At 46.0% G+C, this 27,792-nt stretch overlaps 1 protein-coding gene across 1 annotated transcript in view; it reads right to left on the bottom strand.

Moving 5' to 3' along the window:
• Positions 1 to 27,792, bottom strand: part of INPP5A (inositol polyphosphate-5-phosphatase A) — a 221,777-nt gene that overhangs the window by 19,775 nt on the left and 174,210 nt on the right. The window contains exons 10-12 of the mRNA XM_065638815.1: positions 21,783 to 21,878; positions 21,409 to 21,483; positions 9,199 to 9,272 (exon numbers count right to left, since the gene is read on the bottom strand). Of these exons, the coding sequence (XP_065494887.1) occupies positions 9,199 to 9,272; positions 21,409 to 21,483; positions 21,783 to 21,878 (245 nt within the window). The remainder of the gene's footprint in view (positions 1 to 9,198; positions 9,273 to 21,408; positions 21,484 to 21,782; positions 21,879 to 27,792) is intronic.

Below are 27,792 nucleotides of genomic sequence, written 5' to 3' on the forward strand. Positions count from 1 at the left end.
AGAATAAAAACAGGTCATGGGATAAAATACAAGGGTAGAGAACAAATAGATTAGGGACTAAACAGGATTCTGGCAGAATAAGGGACCAGAGCCAGAGAGAATTACAAAGGAGAAACGCTCTTCCAAGAGTAAATGAGATTCAACCTGTCTCCCGGTGAGAGGCGTCAAAGCCAAGATATTGCCAGTGCAGAGGGTCTGCTTGAGAAAAATACCACACAGAGGATATCTCAGACACAAACATATGTCCAACCAGTAAATTACATGACAGCCTAATGCAACAACAAACAAGAATAGGTCACTTTAAGAGAATGATTAATATATGAGATTACTGTGCATGCAGACTTATCTGAAAGCAAACCTTGTAGGTGGGTGTGAACTCTTGCTGAAGTCAGCTCCTATCTTTGCTATACAACAGCTACAAGAATAATTATAATAATTAATGGAGAGCAGTGATAAAGGTAACAATTGCCCACCTGTATATTGACTGACCACAATGTCGTTACTTCTTTTTTCACACCTCCCACATTTGCAGCGATTGCTGACTCCCACCACCTCCTTTCCAGCCTCGTGCTGTTTGCTCACGGCCAGGCTGCTCAGCCCATGACAGACAGAGCTTGCAACTTCAAAATTCTGAATTGTGTTTAGTCTCCAATGGCTAAGGTTGCTATGGGCTACACTAGATTAAAAAGGGTAACGAGATGAAAACATGCATATTCACTATATAAAGGTCTCAAAATACAGGAGTAGAGGAATGGGTGCATAATGTCTGAAAATACTCCATTAGAAGGGGTCTTTATATTCTGTGTAAAGATAGCAGACTTGTAATGCAGCCTCTGATTTCATATTAAGCTGAGATTCCTCATCCAGCCTGCCTTCGCTTTTGGCCATTTCGGGAGGACGGAGGAAAGACACGCAGCTGCTGGAGGTGGTGGAGTTTGTTCCTTCTGCTCCCAGCCCCAGGGGAGACTAACGAGGACGGGTGGGCTGTGGAGAGGCAAACCTCTTGTGTGGGGAGAGGAACAACCGCCTGGCTGGGAAAGATGGTGGCATTTCTGCAGACACGTCTTGCTCGTCGGGTTGCTGGTGACCCCGCTCCAAGCGCAGAGGTGCCGGGTCCCTGCGGCAGCGGCTGCCGGGGGACACGGCGCCCGCACGGGCAGCGGGAGAGCAGCCGCCGACCCCTCCTGGGAGCTCGCTGCGGCCCTGCTCGCTGCCCTGCGCGGGTCATGCAGCAGGGCAAGCTGGTTCCACTTCGAAGGAACTCAGAATTGAAGAGGAGTTTAGGAAAATGCCCAGGCGTCAAGTGCCTCGCAGACCAGGCCAAGGCGCCAAGCGCCGGGCGCAGCCAGGCCTTGTCCCGACACGTTCGAGGTGACGGCCTGGCCGCCGCCCTCCCCACAGGGCAGGACGAAGGATCCACACAACATCAAACAAATGGCCTTACACTAAATTACAGTTTTGCACTGGAGAAGAACGATAGTTTTGAGTTCCATAAGGATGCCTGCAGAAATGCCATTTGTAGCTGTGGCAGGTGGGGGAGCTCAGAAGTGCCTTTGGGATCCTTCCCGCACACAGAGTCCTGCAGCAACGTTCACTAACACGGGGTCAGAACGAGTCCTGCAGCAACATTCACTAACACGGGGTCAGAACGAGTCCTGCAGCAACGTTCACTAACACTGGGTCAGAACGAGTCCTGCAGCAACGTTCACTAACACGGGGTCAGAACGAGTCCTGCAGCAACGTTCACTAACACCGGGTCAGAACGAGTCCTGCAGCAACGTTCACTAACACGGGGTCCTACAAACCCTTGTGCAAACCCACCTGCATAGACATTAACATGGATTTACTGTGCTGCCTTGATATAATTCCATTTATAGCTACAAATTCAATCTATAACTATAATACACTATAACTATACATTCTCACAGAACTAGTATTATATATATAATCATGACCTGCACCTACCAAAATTAATGTATGATTAAAAATATTAACAAATTTATGTAAACTCCAACAAGTACCATTTGCATATTGCTTAGTAGTTTGAAAACTTAAAAGTGAACTGCTGTTTTGAAAGGGCAGAAAAAAAGTCAAATTCTGGATGAATGGCTAGATAAAAACAAAGAACTTCAATTTAATTTTTACCCAACTAAGGCCAAAGTGGTAATTCTGAAAATCCTCGTTCACCTGCTGTCTTATCAACCACACCAAGGCTCTGGTCTCCATTCCTAGAACTGTTTTTCGTGTTTTGCCAGTGATGGTTTTCTGTGAAACTCAGAAGCAACCCTGAGTGCAGAACTCATCTCCGCTCCTCCGCTCACAGGCGGACGGCTAGCCACGGGCTGACAGCACCCGCTTGAACTTTGTCTTTTTGACCTTGTGCCTGTTGTGTTCCAAATGCATAACCCAAAGAAGATATGCTATAGGGGTAGGAAAACACTAATACCACTGCCTGACAGGCTGCTTTTCTTCTGAGATCTTGCTGTAACCAAAGCATTTTACTTCTCGTTTTGAAACTTCTCAAGTCAAGTTTCAACCTGCAATAAATTTTAATGGTCATTATGAACTTACAAAGCTTTGAAAAATAGCTTTTCTAAATATAGAACTGACTGTCCTGGCTTTTAGAGACTTAAGCCAGGACCATAAGGTTATATTAACTACACTGTGTTTTTATGCAGCCTTTCACAACAGATGGTCAATGCACCTTCCCACAGAGGGTTTAAACAGAGGTGGGTCCTCACTCAAAGGATCAAAAAGCAAGGCAGATTTGCATTAACTTGTTGCGGAGGCCATCGGCTGAGTTTCAGGCCTCCTTTAAACACCGAACAGTGAACAGCAGGCTGTACAGCCGGGTTCTCGCTCATGGCTGTCTAGGCCTGGCAAACGGAGCAATGCAGGGAAAGAGGCCTCTGGTATTGCAGGTTCTTTACAGAATTATCTGTACTATTGCTTAGAGACAAGCAAGACGTCAGTAGTTTAAAAAAAATGTATGTTAAAGTATTCTTGACTCAGTATAGGGTCTCCACTCTCTACAGAATGAAAAAGTAACTTTCTATTTGATACTTATTACAACATCAAAATTTTACTTTTAGGAACCATTAGCACAGGGACTAGAAAGAAACTCAGAAAATGTTTATATAAAGTTCAGCTTTAAAAGCTGGTATTAAAAAGCACGATGCAGTAGCTGGAAATATACAAAGACCTAGTTTTTTGCCGAGACCCGTGAATAATGATTTCTGAGATGTCTTCTCCAACAAGTGGTAAGAATTAAGTGCTCTCACTAATTATTGAATGTAGTTTACAATCAACTGAAAAGAGAAGTAACAAACTACAGAAAAGCACACCGAAGGTGAATTTAGATGAGCATATTGAGACTGACAACTATAAATACATTGGAGAAGAACAAAAAACTAGAGAAATATTACAACACGTTATCATTTCATTATGGCATTTTACAGTTCAAAATTTAATCAAGAAGCCAACATTTCTGTTACTACTTATATTGCAATGCTATCTCAGTGTAATGGAAAATTAGCAACAAGAAGCTCTGACAACTTAAGAATTTTAGGTCCCTAAATAAAAAACCAAGAAGAATCTTGAGGTTTTTAACAACAGTTTTTATAACAGTTTGCATTTTTTTCATAGTCTACGTGGTATATTTTACGACAAATGTCTTTTCTTTTGTTTTTCTCACTTACTAATCTTTCCTTTCCTCCTCTCCCGGTGCAGAGCACCAGGCGCCGTCCTGCGCCCGGCCCAGGCGCCGGCTGCTGCGCGGTGCCCAGAGCAGCATCGCAATGTGACGCCGGGCAGAACGTACCGTGCTTTGTGAGCAGATATCGCAACTCTTTAAACGGAGTACGAAAATTTTAGACAACGACTTGCTTATAAGGTTTGTCTAAAGAGCAAAAAGTATGGTGATTTCTTTAAAAAAAATTCTTACCAGTATAAAAATAGATGCCTACATGACTGTCATGGCTTCATTAGAAATTAAGGAAAAGTAGCAGAGAAATTAATCATAAAAGAAGCAGAGATATCATTATAAAACAACTAAAACACAGAAATGTACAAAAATGTCCTCCATTCGGATGATCACAACAGAAGAACTTCTTTCATAATTTTAAATGAAAACCAAGAATATGCAAGAATCAGATTTGATTATTTTCTCAGTCCATATATAAGCACTTTGAGGACACCAAAACTTCCAAATAGTTCCTATAACAGCAATATGTTTACCCTCATTTTTGTAACTGCAGACTCAAATTTCATTTTGATTCTGAAATACTTGTACAGTCACAACTGAGAAAAATACTATGAGAGAAAACCAGCCTGGTCACCCTGACGCCTGGCCCAGGAAAAGGGACCGGACTCCTACTTACTATTTTAATTAGGACTTTGCCTGTTTTCGTGCTGCAGCCCCAGGGTTTGGCTCAAAGCCGACCCTGAGGAAGGGGGGACGCGGCAGGTCCGGCCGGGCCCGGGGCGTCTGCCACGCTGCGCTCGCTGTCGCACCAGGGACAGCGGGCCAGGGACAGCGGGCCAGGGACAGCGGGCCAGGGACAGCGGGCCGGGGACAGCGGGCCGGGGACAGCGGGCCAGGGACAGCGGGCCAGGGACAGCGGGCCGGGGACAGCGGGCCAGGGACAGCGGGCCAGGGACAGCGGGCCGGGGACAGCGGGCCGGGGACAGTGGGCCAGGGACAGCGGGCCGGGGAGAGTGGGCCAGGGACAGCGGGCCAGGGACAGCGGGCCGGGGACAGCGGGCTGGGGACAGTGGGCCGGGGACAGCGCGGCGGGGACAGCGGGCCGGGGACAGCGGGCCAGGGACAGCGCGGCGGGGACAGCGGGCCGGGGACAGCGGGCCGGGGACAGCGGGCCAGGGACAGCGGGCCGGGGACAGCGGGCCGGGGACAGCACGGCGGGGACAGCGGGACGGGGACAGCGCAGCGGGGACAGCGGGCCAGGGACAGCGGGCCGGGGACAGCGCGGCGGGGACAGCGGGCCGGGGACAGCGGGCCGGGGACAGCACGGCGGGGACAGCGGGCCGGGGGCAGCGGGCCGGGGACAGCGCGGCGGGGACAGCGGGCCGGGGACAGCGGGCCGGGGACAGCGGGCTGGGGACAGCGGGCCGGGGACAGCGCGGCGGGGACAGCGCGGCGGGTGCCCGCCCGCCCACCCCTGCACCTGCGGCGTCCGCCTTGCACTGGAACGCTGCTCCGGGGCGGCGTGAACACAAACCCAGGCAGCTGCTCGGGGGGCAGTTTTGGCCCCACCAGAGTTAACCACAAACTCGCCATCAACTCAGAGGAGTAAAGCGTCCAACCCAGGCCAGCTGTGGTAGTGTATCAACAAGATCTCATGATACAGGCCAGAGAATAAACAGTTTATGCTGATTAAAAAAGAATTTATAAGTAACTTTGTCTGCTTAAACTCAAAGGGATGTGACCTTTTCCATTCATCTCAAGAGCACACAGAATCTCAAGCAAGCTTTTTGAGGTAAAAATTTACAAGTAAGGCAGGAATGCAACTGGGCTATTGATTTGTAGAACTCTGTGTGCAAATTGGATAATTAATTGTATGCACAAATGATGAAGCAAATGAAATAAAAACTGTCCTAACTGATCTTTCATATTTTGAGATGTGAAATGCAGTACTAAATGCACTCAGTCCCATTTTAACCAAGATACTCCGACTTCAATTGTTGGCCAGCATCCCATGATGTAAAACCGTAACACCATGGATTAAGAACAGAAGTAAGAGAGTAATTCACAGACTGAATCAATGGACTGTAATTAAAATCTCATTTATAAAAGAAATTCTGAAATAGCACTTTAAGGCTATCATTACGATTGCTTACAACTTCCTTCTGAATTCAGATGCTTACTCATTAAGCACATAAGCCCGACACAAAAAATGACTAGAGCTTTCTGTGTCTCTCCCTCCAGTGAAAAAGGCTTTGTTTGATGCATTTGCAGAACAAATGCATGCATCATACACTTTCCAGCTAAGAATACCAAGAAGCTTAAAGAAGTAGTTTCTAAATATACAGGACTAATCATATCCTCCTTTGGATAAAAATACAAAATCTAGTATGACTGAATATATGACAAATATCTTATACATTAAGCTCATATTTACAAAGAGTATATAAAAGCAGTTAAGCCATGATAAGCTACTGATTTTTTTTTCCAGAAGAAAAGAAAAAACGAGGGAAAAATGGAGGAGAAACTACTGACCTGCAGTAACTCTAACAGGCGTGAATCCAGTTCTGCAGTACTTCACTTAGGCAAGACGTCTCACCGAGCTTAGAATCACAGAATCATTTTGGTTGGAAGAGACCTTCAAGATCACGGAGTCCAACCGAGCTTGGTGCAAGGATCACAGAACAGAAACCAGGATTCCCTTGCCGTATGACCCAGAACACGAGGAGGGATGGGCGAGAAAAAGCACCCTAACACAAGCTAATCTCCTCTTTGTATATGCATGAATTTAGCTGGTTGGTTTTACATCTTGTATTTTTAGGAATATTCTAATATTCAATTACCATATTTTATCGGTATTCTCTGCTTGAGTTCAAATAAATTTTGTGTTATATAAACTCAGCGTTAGCACCTCTTCCAAGGAAGTGCCAGCTTCCAGTTTGTAAAAACTTATCACTATTGCTATCATTAGCATTCCTTAGTTACAAGCAGGAGGCAGAGCAAGCAGCAGCAGAGCTGCACGTTGATCCCCCCACGCTCCCCTCCCTGCAGAGAACGGCAGCGCGGGGCTGGGGTCCGCGGGCGCTGGGGTGCAGGGAGGGGCTGCAGGTTCCGCTGAGCCCCTTCCCACCCCCGGCTGCTCACGGAGCCCCAAGTGGGAACTGGTGGGAACAGAGGTGAAGGGGTGAGCCTGGAAATGACCCTTTGCAGCTGTTCCCCAGGATCTGGACAGGGTCTCTGCTCAGATGTGTCTCCTGCCACCTCGGCAGCACAGACCGTTTGTTTCCAGCGCCCGAGCGAGGTGAAGAGCCGTGCTCTGCAGACGATGGCTGAGTTCCGCGTCCCTCAGCGCTGCCGAGCTGCAGCCGTGGTGCGGCACCGGCACTGCGCGGCGGTTTGGGGCAGAACAGAGGAATGCCACCAAACTCAGTGTGTTTGGGGAGGCGGATCCAACCACAGCTCCGTTCTGGCCGTCCCTCAAGGAGCAGTGGGGTCACCTTGGCCTGACGGGATCCCCAAGCACTCCAGCGCCTGGAGCAGCCGTCTGCCGTGCTCTCTGTGGATCAGTGCTAGGAAGGGACACACAAGATCTTTTTCCCGGCTACCCATTTTCACCTGGGAAGGGCAAGACCAGCTTGCTGTCACGTTCCACGGGCAGCATCCTTGGCCATCTCGCTCTTGCTGCGGTTTTCACCACTCTCCCCCAACACTCCAGAGCATCCTTGCCTGTTCCTCCCTCCTCCGCAGCCCCATCTCACTGTCCTGGCCTCTCACCAGCCAATTTGCTAGAGCTTTCCTCTTCTGGCCGTTTCTGCAAGTCTGGTCTGAGGCTTCGCCTGAGCCCGAGCGAAGCCCTTCCCCGCATGGCTACCGCGCAGCTCCTCCGCGGCGCCGGTTCCACCTGTGTCTCACTCACGCAGGGCTCCCCCGCTACGTGCTCCAGCGGGACGTGAAGGAGAGAGGGCTCATTTCTTACTTGCCCACAGCCTCACAGTGGATGGCCCTTGGCAGCTGCGAGGAAAATCCTGGGTTGTGTCCAGTCTGGCTCTAATTTGCAAAAAACTTAACCACTAAAATAATAACATATCTCTACTGAGAACTGGACATATTTGTGAAAAGAAAATTTTCAAGGGTTTAGATCTTGGCAAGATGTTCACATTGTTTCACAGGCAGATCAAAAATACAACTTAGATACAAAGACTGCTCACACCAAATTTCTGATCTTTGCTTGAGAGCAGAATGACACCAAACTGTATTGACAGAAAGGTTTGAAGAATCTGCAAACCATTCATGCTACAACATATTTTTGCCAAACTTAATTCTGGCTGAAAGCACTAATGTTGGTGAAATCAAGTAGAAGAGCATTTCTGGTAAAAAATTCCTATGTATTTCCCCTCACCTCCTGTTACCCTGACCGGGCACACAACTAATGAAATACACTCAGAGATGTACACACTGCTGGTCTTCTGCTATCATAATCAATAGGAACAATTTAGAGCCGCGGTAACCTCGCCATGCATACTTCCACTGTCCCAGGGGATCAATATAATCAGTATCGCAGCTGGCTGGTGAGAAATAATGAAATTATGATAACAAAATGGCATGCTTTCCAAATTTTTTCTTAGTGTATGCCAAAACATCATACTTTTCTACCTGTCCATAAAGAACAAAATAGCAATATTTAAGAACATTGTATCTATTAAAAAGAAGTATACAAAAAGTATGTTTTTATCTATGATTTCCTGTAACTTGACTTTAATCTTCTTTGTGAATGCAGTTTTTCTTTCCTGTAACAGCAGCTGTGAGATTTGACTTCTTCATTCTTGGAAAGGGCCACACATGTTTAAAACTGTACCACATTTTCCACAGATTTTTCCTGAACAGGGCTGCCACTTGCAAAAATCTTGGTTTCGTTTGATAGCAATACTTCTCTATTCACAGCTAAAATTCACCAAAGGAATATAGCCGATTAAAATCATGCATGTGTATTAAAAAAAGCAAAATGATTCTAGCAGTATTAGCAGTTACACAACCTGTCTACTGAAACTGAAAAAGCAGAATTTAAGTTCCCGTTGTCTCTCCTGATGCTCTGGGAGCCCCCCGGAGCTTTGGGCTCTGTGCCCCAGGCCGGGTCCACCCCGAGTGCCATCGCTGGGCAGTTTCCAACCTGCCTTCACAGCTGCAATAAAGTATTTTAACAGGTTATCTGGGTCCAGTGCCTACAAGTCACTACACATCTCTCAGCACACAACCACGCCAGGGCTGTTTGAAGAGCGGCTGTAAAGGATGGGACCAGCTGAAGTCAATTGATGGGCACTATGGGCACGTGGCTTATGGACTGATGGAGGGGATGTGGGAAAACGAAACATTTCTGAAAGGAACAAAGATCATTATCATTTCGGCAGCACGTATGGGAACACTCACATTCTACCTACAGTGCTAGTGACAATAATGTTTTAGCTAGCTAGTTAAATAAATGGATTATATATGGATCTTACCTGGGAGGAAATGAGATGTCCAGTTCATACAATCTGTCTTTAAAGACTGACAGCTCTCTGTCAAATTCTAAAAGCTATAAAAGATAGAAATAAACGTATTCACTCTTTAATGTTGAACCGAAGCAATCTGAAAATATTAACACTACATTATATAAAAGGAAATAAACAGCGACTTTGATTACACAGCCTGAGGTATATCCCTCATATAACAGTTTTTTAAACACGATGGAAACCACTCAGCACTATTTTGATACCTAAACAGTTCATTGAGAAAAGCGTTCAGTATGTTCCTTCTCATCTCAGCGAAACACGCAACACTGGCTCTTTACAGCACTGACCTATATGTACACGTACTATTTCAAGATAGCTGATTTGTTTCAAATTTTATTAGCAATCTTTTCAAAGATAAACCGGACTAGCATTAAAAAGTACAGCAAACTGATATGATAATCAGCCCACAAAAATGCCAGCAAGAGTGTTATATTACTTTATATTATCTTCAGCTGAGATAAGAAGGTACATTAAACACAAGGATGTGCACATCACTCTTCCTGAGCAAAGACAAGCAGTGTTTTGTACACCTATTCTGGGTGGTGCATGTCGATAGCAGAAGAAGGGATACGTGACAATCGGTAAAAGGTGTTCCCAGGCAGCAGCCAAGATACAGTCCTGGAAGCAGATATTTAACAGAGATGTTCCTAAGTCTAGATTTAATGTCCCGTAAAAATATCAGTTCTCGCCAAATTTGTTTTCCTCTGGACCCCTACAGAGAAAATAAAGATCTGCAGACTTTCGTTCATGAACACAAACCTGCTCATAACGAGTCAATGATAATCGCCCACATTAAACCAGTAACTGTTCTGATGGACATAAACGACCTTATTTCAGAACCGTGGCTGGTGTTGAGCCTGACGTCCCGGTGAATTAGCGAGTTAAAAGACGAAAAGCTCACACTCTGCACTGTTACTGGCCGTCGCTCTAAGTGCCGCTTTCTGTTTTGACAAGCGTGCCACCCCAACAGCACCCGCACGACGGCAGCGTGTTTGCCGTGTTCATTAATCATGTCCCATCGCACAGCTGTGCTGATACCATTGTATGAGCGCAGAGCTTCCCAAAGAAATGAGATTGTGTCCCTCTTTCTCCTCTGCCACCTCATAAATCATTCCTGAAATGTGCAATTAGCAGCTACTTGTACACATTAATTATCTGTGTGAAAAGCAGCTACCTGAGCACCTGCCCGGCTGGAGCCGCCTCTGCCAGGCCCTCCCGCAGCCTCAGCTGTGCACCGACCTGCTCCTGCGAGGGGATGAGGATGAGGATGAGGATGAGGCTGCCCCGTGGCGGGCAGAGCTCCCTGCTCCAGTGCGGCTGACACCAGCTCTGGGATGGGACGTTGGATTTTGCAATACAAATAACTGCAGGTACTTTGTACGCGTTTTAACATCTGATCAAAGCCTGAGTATCCACAATGTTTGGATAAATATTCATCAACATCTGCATTCATCATGCATGTTTCCAGAGTGTGATCCTATATCTAAGTAGGTATAGCCACAACACGTACATACGGACCGGCTCCAAAACCAAATGCTACTATCCCTTTCCTGCTGCAAGTGTCTCCACCATAAACATACAATCTGCCCAACGTGAATCTAGTCCAGGAAACAAATCTACCATCCCCAGTTAAACCTTCTCTTTGAAATGCGTTTCTCTTAATACAGTGCAAATACATTTTTCCTACTGTTGCCAAGTAAACAGGTCAGAGCAGGAAAGTGGAAGCATCAGGAGAAAGAGGGTTATTTCTGAAGTGTGAAACTGCAAGGACTGAATAAAAGAACAATGCTCCACAGAACACAATGGTATAAATTACTCATGGGCATTCCAAGGGCGGGTGATGTTAAATAGATGCATTGTCCTCTCACACCAATTCACACTTTCAAAATTTTAAACATTCAGATTGTTTTTGCTGTGATGATATTTGCAAACTAAAGGGAGGCCGGGGTTTAGAGGACTAAGCGTTCAGATGCGCATTGTTATCCAGAGCAGTTTCTGGTGATTGTTTGCTGCAGTTGCGTGTTCGGTTGTGTCTGTGCTCTGCAGATGAGCTGTGGACACAGGGACAGAGAGGACAGACACAAGAACAAGGGCGCATTGTGTGCTCGCTCTCTAGCAGCTCCCCACATTTCCCAGGTGGAAGGACATCTTTAACCTGAAATGACAAAGCCAAAACTCACGATGACCCAGCTGGATGCCAAAGGCCGACTAGGTGCCCAAAAGAAATATTCAGGGAATGCTTCTTGTTGACAATTTATCCTCACATGTAAAACAGTTAAATATTTTCACTGCATTATTTGCACTAACTTTTATTTCTTTTTATATTTGAAATAATTATTTTATTTCAACAAATTATTTATATTTTCCTAAAGTGGTTGTGTTACAGTATCTGAACCTTCTGTTCAAATGTGTCCACAAACTACGCAAACAGACATCTGCTCATTCTTACGAAGGGCAATGAGAAGCTATCCAGGTGTTCAGGACTGTGTAGCATGAACCCACCTAACAGCTTTTCTTTATTTACCTGGTACCACTGCAGACAGTGGAGGAGATGAGGGGGAAAAACAATGAAAATTTGGACTGTGCGTTTGAGAAAACTCCAGTTAATGTTTCAGCAGAAGAGCATGTTCTAACTATTACTTTTTGCTGGTATTAAAAGCACTTGGGTTCTCATTTCAGCCTGTGATCTCACAATGCAAGACGCCCGGTGAGCACCCGCGGCACAAACCGTACCAGACGTTGCGTCCCCAGCACGGGCAGGAAGGGGCTGAGCCGGGCACCGTGTCACCGTATCTGCTGCAGACGGGTACACGGGTGTCTGCAGCACTACAGCAAGCGAGTGAAAATCAGCGTAGGCCAGATGATACTGAGGAGCAGCCAGAATCTCACAGGCTAATGTCTTTATTCTAAAAGCATATATCCTTGTATTTAAAAACATCCACCTTGAACTTACTCTATTCATGACAATTTTCATCAGAAACTTCTCCCTTATTTCCATATTGTACACTAACCAGCATTGTGAACAATGTCATTGCTGTAACAGTAAACATGAGTATATCTGCCACTCTAAATGCCTTAAAAATGACAAAGAAATTAAGTTCAAGGCCTAAAAATCAATATATTGTTCCATTTAATTTACTCATTATAAGATCATCCTTAAGAACCAAATCTTTAAGGTGTTACATGACATGCTGGGGTAATTTGAACAATTACACAGAGATTTTAAAATGCTGTGGCTGGAAGTTAATTCCAGAACTATATGTTCTAGGCAGTTCAGAGGACTGTTGTTTTCCCCAACTCAATCGCACCGATGTATTTATAATAAACGGTAGCAAGGACGATGCAGTGCATGTATTTATCTGCTGTAACCACTGAGTTGCTGATGCTACGTTAAGATATTTGCTTTCCAATGTCCAGTGGCCAGCCCAACATGAACGTTTGCCTACCATCTCCCAGACGAAGATAGCATCCATACATAGCAGTTACACACCTATAGGCAGCCCGTAGCCCACGAGGCACAGACAGCTCGCCTGGGAACGCAGCCGTGAGGCATGGCTGGGCACGCTGCACCCCGCCTGCGGCTGTGGGAGAAACCCACAGGGCAGAGGATTGTTTTTAAAAACAGGTTAAATTTGTTCCTAGGATTTTGCAGTCTGAAGTTACTTATTTCTGTTTAGCAGACTTCACGAGCCAAACGCTTCGATCAGTTTGTGTACTCAAGCTCCTATTGACCTGAGTGGGAATTGGCTTGATGTTGGTGAAGCTCTCTGTCGAGAATTAAAGAACGATTACATTTGCACTGGAGGGTATTCCCTATTTAATTTGAGTAGAATTAAAAGCATTCAGAGCTGTTGCCTGTATCAGCTGCAGTGCCCATCAACTCCTAAGGGAATTTCAAAACCCTTGTTTTTCCAGGCAGCTGTGTTGCCTGTAAAAGCTGCTGAGGAGAGTTCCGATCTTCCTCCCTTTTCTTGTCAGCACTACGGTGTCCAAGTGCATTTACGCACAAGGGCGAGGAGAAGGCAACGCTCGGTGCCAGGGCGCATGGTTCTACGCAGGCTCTGTCTGCAGGACCTGGTGCCGCTCAGTGGGCAGAAACCGCGTGGGCTGGACGACTGTCTCGGTACCGTGTGGGCCGGATGACGGTCTCGGTACCACGTGGGCTGGACGACCGTCTCGGTACCGCGTGGGCTGGACGACCGTCTCGGTACCGCGTGGGCTGGACGACGGTCTCGGTACCACGTGGGCTGGACGACCGTCTCGGTACCGCGTGGGCTGGATGACGGTCTCGGTACCACGTGGGCTGGACGACCGTCTCGGTACCACGTGGGCTGGACGACGGTCTCGGTACCGCGTGGGCTGGACGACGGTCTTGGTACCGCGCGGTCCTCCCCATGGGACTCACCCGGGCTGGGGCACGGGCTGCAGCTCACGGCCACACAGCTCATGGTCTGCGCACACTTTGACCAAATATAATAATTATCTGGAATACTGTATTTTGTTATTGTGTAGCCTGACAGTAATCAAAGGATTATAACGGACTTTAGCCAGTTGAAGAGCTCCGGGTAATTTTGCTTGCTTCAGCTTAAAGTGATGAGACACTTCTAGAAGGTCAGTGTCCATCGGTGTGCTGCCACGGGCCACCCTGGCTAAAACCACACGTGTGAACCCTTCAGAACAGGGCGACTTAATTCAGTCATTGGAGTAGAACAACAGCAATTACTCATCAAGACCTACAGAGCAAAGTCAGAGCACTGGCAGATCAGAAGGTGATATTAGCAGCATTTATCAAATCCATCTGCAGGGCCCACCAGAGAATTCACAGCTGTGAAAGGGAAATGAAGTTTCAGACCAAAAAGAGGAGATAAGCATATAGAAATGACCTTAGAGAATTAAAATATAAGGACGCCGGGCACTGTAACCTCCTTTGCCAGCCTTGTATAATACATGATTTTTTCAAGAGACTTTGGAAATACAGTAATTTTATCCAGCTTTGCAGTCAAAGAAAAATACTTAGAAACTGATTCAGCAGGCTGCTGACTTCAGATGAAGGTCTGTGGAAATGCTGGCCCCTCCCACTTACCCACGAAAATGTCGCACACAGGTCTGCTCTGGCCTTATTTTAAAGCTACCGTTCCCTCTACCTAAGACTTTGTAAAACGATCCATTGCTATATCTGTACAATCTTAATTTTCTTTCTCTCATAAAGCCGTTTTAAAAAATTATGTTTCACAGAAAAAAAGCCAAAATTATTGAATACAAATGTACCACTTACACTGCTTTTGCATATTATTATATTTCTGCATATTTCTGAGAATTTGTCTATACATTCTGAATGGCAGTGTTATCAACGGTAAACTCCTACATAAAAGTGGATACATGGCACACAGAGAAACTGCGCCAAAGACGTTTTTCTCAGCATGGGCAGGGTCAGGCACAGGTAGCACAGGACCGTCAGCACTCAAGTGCCTTATGGTGACGGTTGGTCCTGTAACACACACGCCTGAACACCAATTTGGATAAAACAGTGATTTCAAACTTTTGCAATCATGAACGCTCGCATTTTGCCAGTGGAGCCTGTAGTCCTTTCAGACTTTTCACGCACTTGGATTCTGCACATAAACCTGGTTTTCCTAATTGCCCCATGTGGATCCTTCCAGTCCAAGTCTGTGGACCTGAGGCTGAAACTCCGTGTGTGGATGGAGCGAAACACCCCGTCTGATCTGCAACACGCCGCAGAGGAGCCAGACCCCATCCTGGCATATTTTCGTTACTTGAAAAAAAAAAAAAATCAGAATGCTGTTGTATTACTCAGGTAATTAGCTCTCAATAAGGAGACTAAACTTAAGTATGTGTGAAGAATAAAGCAGCTAGTTAAGAAGTGCAAAGCACTGAAGCCAGTTGAGTGTCAGCTCTCGCTCCGGCAGCACCGCGCGGCCGACGACACAAGCGCCTTTCACACCCACCGGCTCCTCGCCAAAACGCTGCTCCGCAGAAACACACCGCGTCGCATCCCTCCCGCCCCACAGCTCCAGGAAGAGCCCGAAGCACCTGAAACGCGGCACGGCGGTCACGGCTTCCACCGAGACTACGGCTCCCAGCAGCCTGCGCTCCAGCCCCATCTCTCCAACAAACGTTATTTGCTCTTCGGTACATCAACAGGACATGAGAGCAAATGGTACCTCCTGGCAAGGGCCAGTTCTCAGTGACTCTACCAGCCCACCAAAGTCCGAATGCATGCTTACTGCGTTCTAAGGGTAAAAAGTGCGTTTTGTCACTCATTCTCCTGGGATTCCTGTGCTTGCCTTGATTTAAAAAAATTGATTCTGCAGAACTGCAGTCACGCAGATTTCCCTTTTCAAAAGTTTACAGGAATAGATGCTTTAACATTATTGTAACTAATTCATAAACTGTGCACAGCAGCTTATAATACAACTCATTCAAAATGGCAAGAATGACTGAGCGGACACTAACATTAAAACTAAAAGATTTTAATTAGGAATATTCTGCTTGAAAACGTGACAGATCCAGTGGATTCATAGAATCATAGAGTCCCAGGTTGGAAGGGACCACAAGGATCACCTGGTCCAACCTTTCTTGGTAAAGCCCGGACTAGACAAGCTGGCCCAGCGTCTGTCCAGCTGCACCCGAAAAGCGTCCAGCGTTGGGGAATCCCCCACTGCCCTGTCCCATCATCACACTGCGTGTCTGTCACCGTGAAACGTAACAGGGATTTGTACCATTAGGGAGTTAAAACCAGCATGAATTGTGCTGCCAGACTGTCAGTCTGTGAGCTGAAATTTGATAAAAGCATTACAATATGTAGAATACAGTTTTAATACAACTAGTACAGTGATAAAACATGGAACTTTCTTGAAGAAAGACTATGATCCGTGTTTCTTACTTGGGCAAAACTCCCAGTGTGGCTTGACACCTCCCCTGAGCCAGGCCTACGAGGCAGACTCGGCTGACCTTGAGTTTTCTGGGGAGCGGGCAGGACCCAGAGGCACCTGAACGCCAGGGGTCCCGCTCCAGGGGGCTCTGGGCTGTGACCTTGTGTCCCCCACATACACGGGGGTACCCTAAAACTTCCAACACCTAAAACTGGAGGTGGTTCTTTACCAGGGGAGATTCAAGTTCCCACCCTGCTCCTCCGGATCTGCCAAGTGGTGCCAGGCTGGGTGCCCGGGAAGGGGGTGCCAATATAGATGTTGGACCGTATCTTTAGACTATACTTAAACAAGGATTAAAAAAAAAAAAAAGAAATATAGTACAGTACACCTGAAATAGTCCTAAGACTTACAACAGCTGCATAGAACAGGACAGGGACAAATTTGTAACTTTGTGATATGGGCAAATTCTACGCCAGAATAATCCATTTATTTGGAACATGAAGCTGGCAGCAGATAGCTAACCCAATACATCTGGATTGATTTCTGCTTGTAATCTGGCTTTACATCTATGTTTGCTACTGAGAACAATTTATTGATAATATTTCCTATTTCTGTCATTACTCATTTTGCAGTTTATCCAATGGCATATCAACTAACCACTAACTTAAGCAACTGCAATTCCAAGCATAAGAATACTGGTTTTGAGCAAAGGAATAGAGCATGAAGCCATTTTCCCACTAGCACTTGATGAAAATTAGGCATCTCGGGTGACCACACTGAACAGAAGAGGCAGCTTCAGGATGCACAGGATTTCCTTATGGCCAGTCCTGGATAACAATGGTCCCGAGCAATCAATTTCCTTCCCTATCCTAATTTGCCCTTATACATCATATTCAAGATTTTATCTGGACAGGGGCTGGTTGGCTCAGTGGATAAACCTCTGCCTTTTCACCTCTGGGATCATGGTTCAAGTCAAACCCTGATGAAATGCACTTGATCGTCCTAATCTAGTTCCTAGTGGACAGTATTCCCATTATCTTTAAAAGGGTCAGAGCCAAGGCCATTGGGAAGAGTGCATTGTGCTATATCTTGTCTCTTGATTAATACATTTTCAGTGATGCCAGATCCTTAACCTTCATGAGCACACATATTCTCACAAAAAGCTTAATAAAGGCCCCTCATGGACTAAACCTTTCTTCTCAATTTGCATGTCATAATACTCCAGTTTAACGAATAGCTAGGCTGGAGATCTTTGGGCTTTTCCGCTAAACCATCTCCAGCCTGTTTTGAAATGAATGCCGTAGCCACGGCAGTGTCCCCAGCGCTGCCCAGGGCACAGGGCAGCAGAACGGGCGACCAGGGCAATCGCGGCTCTGAGACTGGCCACCGGCTTCACCAGCGGCAACTGGCAAAAGAGATCACGCTTTTAGTAGGAACAACATCAGGTCCCACTCTTAGGACAATGAATTCATTGTTTCCTTTCATTACACAGCCGTGGCCAAAACCTGCCGGACAGTACCTTTGTTTCTATCTGGACTGATTCTTTAATGCGGTTCATATGAAAGACAGGAACGTACGCACCACTTTTCATTTCTGATTGTCATTAAAGATTATAAAATTATTCCTAATGATTAAATCATTCCTCTGTAGTCATTAAGAGTTTTTACATTCATACTATGTATTTATTTAACTGACTACCAAAGAAGTAGCATGTAGCTTGTGGATCTTTTGTACAAATCAATACATTATTATAATTTTTTTCATTAAATAATTATCCTGGCTTGCTTTTCTTTTGTTACGCTTTTTCTAATGCAAACTCAACAAGTTAAGCTCATACCAGGTCCATCCCAGGCACCGCCACTCTGATGGGCAATTCGGAACATGAATTACATATTGAGATGGTTTTGCATTATTGCTACAGCTACTTTCAATCAGGTTTCCTCTTTTTTCTGTCACTACACAGCTGGATAAATCTGGGTGTTCCTTTCTGAAATAAAAGGATGCAGAGCGGTCATTGCACTTTGAGGTAATAAATGTAGGCAAATTGCTAAGCTCACTTTGGAATAAGCTACAGATTAGTTTGGAAAAATTAGACCTGACAGATTACTGTATGCATTTCAAACTGAATTTCTGTTGAATGGATAATTTGTATCCAGATCAGATTTTTCATAAAAAATAGTCATTTTTATAAATATATTTTAAGATTCTTTTTGTTGATTACAATGTAAAAAAGAAGGAATAACTGTGTATGGACAATGATAAAGTAGCTTGTTGATAATAAATATTTGCCAGGTCTTGTCACATCTGTACACATTCCAATGTTACTGAAGAGACACCACACTGATAAAAAAAAATACCCTTAGAAAAAATCAATGGATTTTGAGCTAAAGCAGTTGCTAAACACACAGAAAACATCTTTATCCAACAGCCATAGTGCTGTGAAAATTCCCAAGCCTTGCACTGGTACAGCTAAGGAAAATTTAATCTTCCCAAATACTCATCAGGGCACTCCATCCTGCAGAGCTGACAGCCCCACTTATAATTAATTATACAATTTCGATGGGAATATCGACTAAACAAAGCTATAAATCATAGAAAAAGTCAATAGGCATGGACACATTCAATCATGTCCCGACCAATGATTACTACTCTTAAAATACAATAATTATTTTCAGGAGCCAGCTTGAATTAAATTTCTGTCAGGCTGGTACAAGACCGGCGGTTGATGAAGGATGCGATGGATTTTTTGGGTTGAATTTGGCACAGACACATTTATCCTCTTAGATAGGTAGTTTGTTTTTAGTGATCATGGTGCTGTGTGTTTAACTAGACCATGAAGATTAGATTATCTCCAATGGCTCATTATATCGTTTATCTTTTCCTTCCATGTTTGATCTGGAAGATTTCCCACTTCTTGATGCATGAACGAAATGACTGCTGATTTCAAAATGGAATGTGCTTAAGTGGGATTCTGCCTGTGCCGTCGCACACCACGTCCATGTATGTAAAGTCAACCAGCAGTAATCCAAAACACCACTAGGATGTGGTAAACGGCAGCAACAAGAACGGCTTTGCTCGGCTTCAGAAATGTACTGGGAAAAAAAAAATTACTAACATTTGTGTTGTTTTAGAAAAAGCTAAAAAGTTTGTAATAGTAATACACATAGAAGAAAATATGGGACAGGAATGGGATTAATATGGAAATAGGAACTGGGATAGTGTTATTACTTTGAATTAAATGGCCCCCAAACTGCGAAACATCAGTAAAAGAAACATTATGTATATCCCAAGGATATATTCAGCTTGTAAATTAAAAACTAACCAAACAACAAACCTCAAAGCAATTTATCTCACGGTAATTGTGTTTTTAAGATACGTTCCTACACCGGTATTACTCGTGCCGAGCACACACGAAAGGCGCTGCCAGAAGGGCCAACAGTCCCACCAACGGGAGGGACGTCAGCAGATGCTGGAAGGAGAAACCATCTTCACCTTCCTCATGAGCCTGACTGACCAGACTCATCTGACCTCAAGCAACGAGTCAGATCTCAGATTCTCTCATGGAATTAACCTCGAGGTGTAAGTCAACTGAACAGGGCTTCGGCTGTCCTCCCTGCCCTGGATCCAAACACCCCACGGACAGCAGGGAGAGAGCGTGGGCAGGAGAGAGGAGCCCGGGGACAGGCAGCGACCCGGCAACGGCCCCGCAAACACAGCCACACCGTGCAGCCGCACACCGGGACAGCCGCACAGCCGCACACTGGGACAGCTGCACAGCCGCACACCGGGACAGCCGCACAGCCGCACACTGGGACAGCCGCACAGCAGCACACCAGGACAGCCGCACACCGGGACAGCTGCACACTGGGACAGCCGCACAGCAGCACACCAGGACAGCCGCACACCAGGACAGCCGCACACCGGGACAGCCGCACACCGGGACGGCCGCACACCGGGACGGCCGCACAGCAGCACACCGGGACGGCCGCACGCTGTGGGACAGGTGCACACTGTGGGACAGGTGCACACTGTGGGACAGCCGCACACCGGGACAGCCGCACACTGTGGGACACCTGCACAGCGGGACACCCGCACACTGTGGGACACCTGCACAGCGGGACAGCCGCACACTGGGACAGCCGCACACCCGGGCAAACCGAGAGCTGGGCACCAAGGCAGGCACGGAGGAATTGTCCAAAAACCTGACACACACAACATGAATCCCGTGTCTTCTTTTATTTTGGGCATGAGGAAGGAAGGTGAAATTCAGTCACCCTGAGCAAAAGACCCTGGCTCGCTTGTCAGCCGGCACAAGCAACGTCGACATGCAGTTTCCGCAGAACACACAAAGTTTTCTGAAGGTTTTCTTTGTCCAGTGTACCCCCCCTGTCCACGGAGCTCAGCACACTCGACACAAACGCCGTCAGTCTGAGCGCACACAGGCCGAGCTCTGACAGCTGAGCCCAGCCACCGGGGTCGGGCCCGTTCCGCGGGCAGAGGCTCTGGCCAGTCAAACCCACAATACGGCTCCCACATGCAATACGCACATTCCTGATTTTTACCTGTGTGTAACTGCTCTTTTTTATTTCCTTTTTTGCTTCATGTTTTTTCTTTAGATAGATAACTCCTAGGAACCTTAGATGAAACTGAGAAAGCTCCAAGCAGTGATACAGAGATTTTCCAAAATGAAGTGGCTACATTTTGAAATAAAATCACCTTAAGATATAAAGCCATTCTCCACAGAAAAACTGCAGAACATAAGTGTTCCCTGTCTTCTTCCTCATAAGCAGCCCTCTATGATTGCCCAACAGTGCCTGTCTGCTGCAAGGTTGGAGCTTTCTGTTCTATTTATTCACGCATTCCTATTATTCTTTGCACACTCAGAAGACTCAGGTATTGTCAGAGCAGCTTTGCATTAAGGGTTTTTCCTAAGTTACTGTGGTGCACAATGAAGAGCTAGTAAAAGAAACAGGATGCTCGAAGAAATGCAGAGCAGAGGACAGAGAAGAAAAGTGAATTGCCATGTATATTAAATTTACTTTTTTCTCTATGAAAAAGAAGGTAAACAAATGCCAAAGTTAAGAAGCTGTACACAAAACAACTGGCTAAGTGAGGAAGACATTTGGAGCAGTTATTGTGTTAGATCAATTATCTCTTCTCATTTGGTAGACAGGAGGGCTGATAAGGATAAAGGGCTGGTAGAGAAATGCAGTTTGTATGTGAGTTTCCAACTTATTCCTTCAAAAGTGTTTAGCAATGAACTTACCGCAGTGCCATTGTTATCTCTAAATACATCTTGATTAAAATAGTCAAAGAGCTTCTTTTCTAATTGTAGCATAACCTGAAAAAAACAGAGGAGAAAGGTCAGCAAAGCTCCCGGACTTGGCCGCTGGAGCCCCCTGCAGAGACACCCAACCTGCTAAACCCCCAGGACGGTTCTGCGCGTCCGGAGCTCCTTGTCAGCCCAGCAATCACTCACAGAGATCCAATTAACTGAGCATTAGTGTGACAATCTATATCCCTCCCCTCCCTTTACATTATCAGTTTGAAACAACTATATTCCTGCTTTGTAGAAAAGAAAGTGAACATTCAACAGCGTTTCTGTTGACACAGGGGTACAGAGGGCATTAAGTTGTTTACCTTTCGGTCATTATCAGATTCACGAAATATTAGCTTGACTACTTCATTTGTGTCAGCTGCCCGGATAGTCTGCATTGTAGCCTTTGCACATAGTGTCTAATAAAAAACACAAAGGGAGAAAGAGAAACTGGTTTATACAAAATGTAAGGCCGAATTTCATTGAACTTCATCAATCTACGTGTCTTCAATGCCCACATGAAAATATGATTTGCTGAAGGTCAAAATACCAAGCATTGCTAATTTAAGTTACTTCCACTCACAATGGATTTAAAACAATAAACTGAATTACCACTTGGAGAGAACAGGCAATATTAAGAAAGTATCAATCAGATAAGGCAAATACTAATTTAACTTACCACGGCGCACACGGGTTCCTTCCCACGTCTGCACTGTATCGCACACGACCTGTAAACATCCTCAACAGCCACTTCCTACCGCTAATGCACAGCCCCTCCGGTTTCTGAGGGCTGATAACTGCACTGGCACTACAGTGCTGTGGGTTCACTCTTGTTTGCAAATACTTCTGCCTTGTAAATTAATGTACTGAGTATAATTTAAAAGTCCAACCAACACTTCACACCGTTTACTCTAGATAGCAAACTCCCCATGTATCATCCTTTTAAATAAGAGACTTCACATCTCTAAATATTTTGAGAACTGCGTATCTAGAACGCATTGTAAATCAACACTTGACCAGGCACAGAGGTAGGAATTTCCAAGCAAGTGTCAGGCGTCGGTTCATTCGCCATTCGGCACCCGCCCAGTTGGGGCGCAGTTTCAATTACAATCAAAGTTAACCTAGAGAATAACACGGAATGGGTTGTTCATTGGTGCATGGTAACGGGTGAAAACCTGGAGCTTTTAGCGAAGCAGTTACGCATACATTTAACGTAAAAGCATACTTTACGTTCACTGAGCCTATCCTTCTAGTGCAGCTTTCAGCGTGTTAGTGCTGTGAACACAGAAACGTCCCGCACCTCCACTGGGCGGCTGTGCCCACAGGTCCCAGCGGGGCAGAGCTGGGGGTGCAGCTCCCCCAAACCGGGGCCGCTGGGAACCACAGGGCAGAGCCGGAAAGGGAACTGGGAACCCCCGGCGTTACCAAAGCAGCCAGAAACGGGCGAGATGTGCCCTGCGCCGCGTTGAGCGCCTGTGTGCAGCCCCGCGCCAGGCACCGGCACAGCCTGTCCTGCCAACGCCGCCGCTGCCGCCGGAGGAGCCGAACAACAGCGCGTCAGAGAAACAACTCGGGCGAGAGACGCCAAGAGGCGGCTGCCCTGCTCTGCCTGCTCCATTCCTTTTCCTAACGGCCAGACAACGGATCTTCAGTTTGCGCAATGTTCACTTATAAAATAACTATGTTCCGTGGTAACAGGATAATAGAATTTCACATCCTACTACACCCTTCCTTCTCTCACAAATAGAAATACTTACATTGGGACTCACTAATGAAGTGCAGTATCTATCAGACACAACGCCATGAAACTACAGTTTACTCCTGTCTCCTGTTCTTTCTTCTGAAGGAGATGCCAAATACGTATTTAAACAAAAATCCATCTGCTCCCAAATACTTTAGATCCCAGCTGAGGTTACCAGCGCTAGAGAGGAAACAATCTGTCAATGGACTTTTGCCTCCATCTGACAGAAACACATCAAAAAATGAGCCTTTACAAAGGCCGCTGTGTGTTGCCATAGTACAAACAAAAAACAACGACCTAAGCAATTTCATTTTCAAAGGATAACTTGACGGTGATTCAGTAAAAATGAAATACAAATCTGATTTTTTCCTCAAGTCTGTGAACCGAACAGGTGCCAATTCCCCATCTTACTGAGTAAATGATTCCTTTCCTGAGAAATTTTTCTTGATTGTTTCCTCCCCCACAAAAAGCAATGCCATGTCTATAGATTATAAACATCTAACTCTGGGGTTTATCCTAGAAAACCTGACACAGCCACGGCCCCAGCGCGCTGCAGGTGTCTGTGAAAGCAGAGCTTTCGCTGCGGAACCAGAGCCGGTCGCACCGACACAGACACAGGCGCAGGCTGCCCTTGAGAACTCCACCTGCCCGCAGGACTTCAGGTGGTTTTCTGGCACTCAGTGAAACCTCACCCGCCTGGGAGAGGGGACACAGCGGCACCTCACGGGGGCTGCCGGGGCGGTACCAGGTATGGGAGCACGGACCCGGCCTGTCCCGGGCACCCTGTGCGTGCGGCGGCATCCCTCTGTCCTCGTGGCACCAGGATCCCTCTGTCCTCGTGGCACCGGCATCCCTCTGTCCTCGTGGCACCAGGATCCCTCTGTCCTCGTGGCACCGGCATCCCTCTGTCCTCGTGGCACCGGCATCCCTCTGTCCTTGTGGCACCAGGATCCCTCTGTCCTCGTGGCACCGGGATCCCTCTGTCCTCGTGGCACCGGCATCCCTCTGTCCTCGTGGCACCAGGATCCCTCTGTCCTCGTGGCACCGGCATCCCTCTGTCCTCGTGGCACCGGCATCCCTCTGTCCTCGTGGCACCGGGATCCCTCTGTCCTCGTGGCACAGGCATCCCTCTGTCCTCGTGGCACCAGGATCCCTCTGTCCTCGTGGCACCGGCATCCCTCTGTCCTCGTGGCACCAGGATCCCTCTGTCCTCGTGGCACCGGCATCCCTCTGTGTCGTGGCACCAGGATCCCTCTGTCCTCGTGGCACCGGCATCCCTCTGTCCTCGTGGCACCAGGATCCCTCTGTCCCTGTGGTACCGGGATCCCTCTGTGTCGTGGCACCGGCATCCCTCTGTCCTTGTGGCACCAGGATCCCTCGTGTCGTGGCACCAGGATCCCTCTGTCCTCGTGGCACCGGCATCCCTCTGTCCTCATGGCACCGGCATCCCTCTGTCCCTGTGGTACCGGCATCCCTCTGTCCCTGTGGCACTGGGATCCTTCCTGTCCCTCTGGCACCAGGATCCCTCTGTCCCTGTGGCACCAGGATCCCTCTGTCCCTGGGATCCTTCCTGTCCCTCTGGCACCGGGATCCTTCCTGTCCCTGTGGTACCGGCATCCCTCTGTCCCCCCGGCCACGAACCACCACGGTGCCATCTGCGTGTGACACCGGGGTAATCCAGCAGCCAGCCCTTCCCAACGCTGCTGCCAGCCCGCTATTGAAATTCAAAGCACAGATCAGCTAATCGGGTCAAGCCCCAAAAAATAGCGCTTTGGGCTCATGTGTCACAAATCAGTCTGGTCGCCTTTAAACAGCGCACCAGATTAGAACAAGCACCCGAACAAGCCAAAGCGGAAAACTCGCCGCTCTCTAAAGCCGGTTTCTAAAGCCCTAACAAATCGCTCCATCTTTCACTCATTTAAACTTTCCAAATGAGGGTCAATACGGTCCCAAGCATCCAAATGCTAATGCGCTTAAGTGCGCTTAAGCAGCTTTCCAGAGTGAATGGGCCAAAGAAGGGCTCGAACAGACACGGCAGAGTTACTGTCACTGTCAAAAAGTCATTGTAGCCACCCCCAGAGTGGTTGCAATTCAAGAAATTCATGATTTCTGTCTCTTAAAGGCATCTGCTTGAGAACATTTTCTTTTTCTGAGCTGCTTTATCTCACAACTTCAGGCCCGGTCTAAAAGAAAAACCCCACGATCGACTCTTGAGAACCAATACAGAGAAAGGACCCACATACCTTATTGCTTTCAAATTTCACACGCACAAAAAGTTACCTTATTCACAGACAAAAAGTGATTGGGCAAAGGTTCATTTCTTATACAATCTGGAGCACTCCTTTTTTCCTCCTCCTTTCAATTTCTACAAAGTCGTAGTCACCCAAGCAGAAACTTTCAGGAACATGTGCCCTTTTAGACAAGTCTACTCATGAAGGGATTTTTTGTTGCTGGTAAAGAAAATAAAAATGCTATGAAAACACAGTGTTTCTTTTTGGGTATTCCCTCAAAGCTGCTTTTTCACAAAGGCAGAAGAGGGGAAATCAGATATCAAAACCCTTCTACCTAAGTTATCTTTTTTTAAAAAATCTTTTTTTCTCTGGAAACAAGATTTGGTTAAAAAGTTTGCAGGAGAGTTGCATTCAGAGCTGGAGAGAACTCAGGATTCTGCCTCTGCTTGGCAAACACAGACATGTCTTATTCCCATTTTCACATACACTGTCCACACAGATCGATGCTTTGTAGTATTTTTTAAATAAGCTTTCGCGGTAATTTATGTGTACTGAATTATAAAACACAGCAGTAACTTTTCTGATAATTTCCTAGGATTGTAATAAGAATGTACTGTTATGTAAAGCTAGGAGTGAAAGTGGTTATATTGACTAGAGACAAACCTGGAATTTCTTCTATAGCCTGCAATCCTCAGAAAGCCTTTTGATTTAAAGAATAAATCACAGAATAGCAGAAATCATCTGCTCCCATATATCTGCAACACATGGAAATGCTTTAGACTGTATTTCTGCACAGTTACAGTAAAAAGCGATAAGGACGTTAAAACAACTGTATTATATACATTAAACACACACACACAGTATTCTAGAACACACACACACAATATTCTATAATATATATAATTGCTTTTTATACTGCATTGATACGGCAGCACCCTGAACAGCTGTGAACAGCACTGGCTCCTGCTAGTGTGGCTGTGCTGAAAATCGCGGCCGATTTGTCACTGATTTTGCACTCCTGCTCTCTGAACATCGTTTAGACTCCCGAGCCCACCTCTTGATGAGAGCGGAGTTACCACATGCTTGTAACTACTTCAACTAAGTTTCTTTTAAAACAATGTGGTATCCAAGCACATACAGACTCAAACTTTCCTATTGCCTCTGTCTACTGATCCTAAAGACGTGTATTATTTTTCCCAACAATTTGAATACTCTTCTTAATGCTTACTATTACTTTGAATTGTTCTAAAAAACCCCCAACAAACATAGAATAGATTCTATTAATTGCTCCTTTATAATTAAACAAGTTCAGCAATAGTTTCAATTACAGTTTCCAGTAAACCACATGGATCAAACCAGAAGCGTTTGTTGCTCAAAGGGCCAGGAGAGAAGCACAGAGTCTGAAGAATGCTAATGTGAGACAGTTGAAATAAGGTCTTGAGCACATGAGCAACCAAACCAAATAAATTTAAGATATTTCATTCTATTCCAGTTTTGTACTCTGTGGATTCTGGCAGGACAGAAAAGACAGAAGTCCACGTTTCATCTAATTATGACAGTGAAATCCTTCTTCTGAAATGCTGCTCAAACCCCCAATCAGTCTGATGCTTATTAAATTAGGATAATCAAATGCCTTTTAATCAGTATCTGGATGCAAATTGTATTTCAAACCATCAGTGAGGTAAAAGATTTGCTACTTTGGGAATAACAGGAACATCTGGCTTGTTCAGGCTCCTCCTGCTGCTGGGTGGCTGATGTGATTTCCCGGGAATATTGGGAATACACTAACAGTAAATTCAACAAATCACATGATGCAAGAGAGATAAAATTTGCAAGTGAGAAAACCAAAGCTAATTGTAACTTTCTGGGTCAAAGTTGTGCATTTAGCTACAGGATAGGTGACATTGTTTTTTAAACTCCAGCTGCCATTGAAATGGGGACTTATTTCAGCTCGTTTTTCACAACCGTGCAGAGGTATTTGGTCATACAGCTGCTGCGAACAATTAGGGAAATGACAGATCTAAATTCCCCAATGTAAAGAAGTCAAAACCTATGTGAGAAGACATACACTTCTACCTGAAAAAATATCCCTTAGACTACATATTAACTTGTGTTAACTTTAAGTGTGTGGAAATAGCAAGAATGTCCCAGAGAAGTTACTATGATCTTAATACTAATAAGCTTCCAGGAGCAGGAATTTAACTCAGCAGTGAGCTAAGTGTTAGTTGAATAAAGAACAAATATAAAGAAGTATTAATGAGAAGCCACTTCAATGACCAAAAAGCGAAATTACTGTCTGTACACTGGGCAGGATGGAGCCCGACCCTGCGGCCCCGCTCGCCCTGAGATCCCGGGGTGCCC

This window comes from Caloenas nicobarica, chromosome 7 (genome assembly GCF_036013445.1).
Source record: "Caloenas nicobarica isolate bCalNic1 chromosome 7, bCalNic1.hap1, whole genome shotgun sequence".
Lineage (NCBI taxonomy): Eukaryota > Metazoa > Chordata > Aves > Columbiformes > Columbidae > Caloenas > Caloenas nicobarica.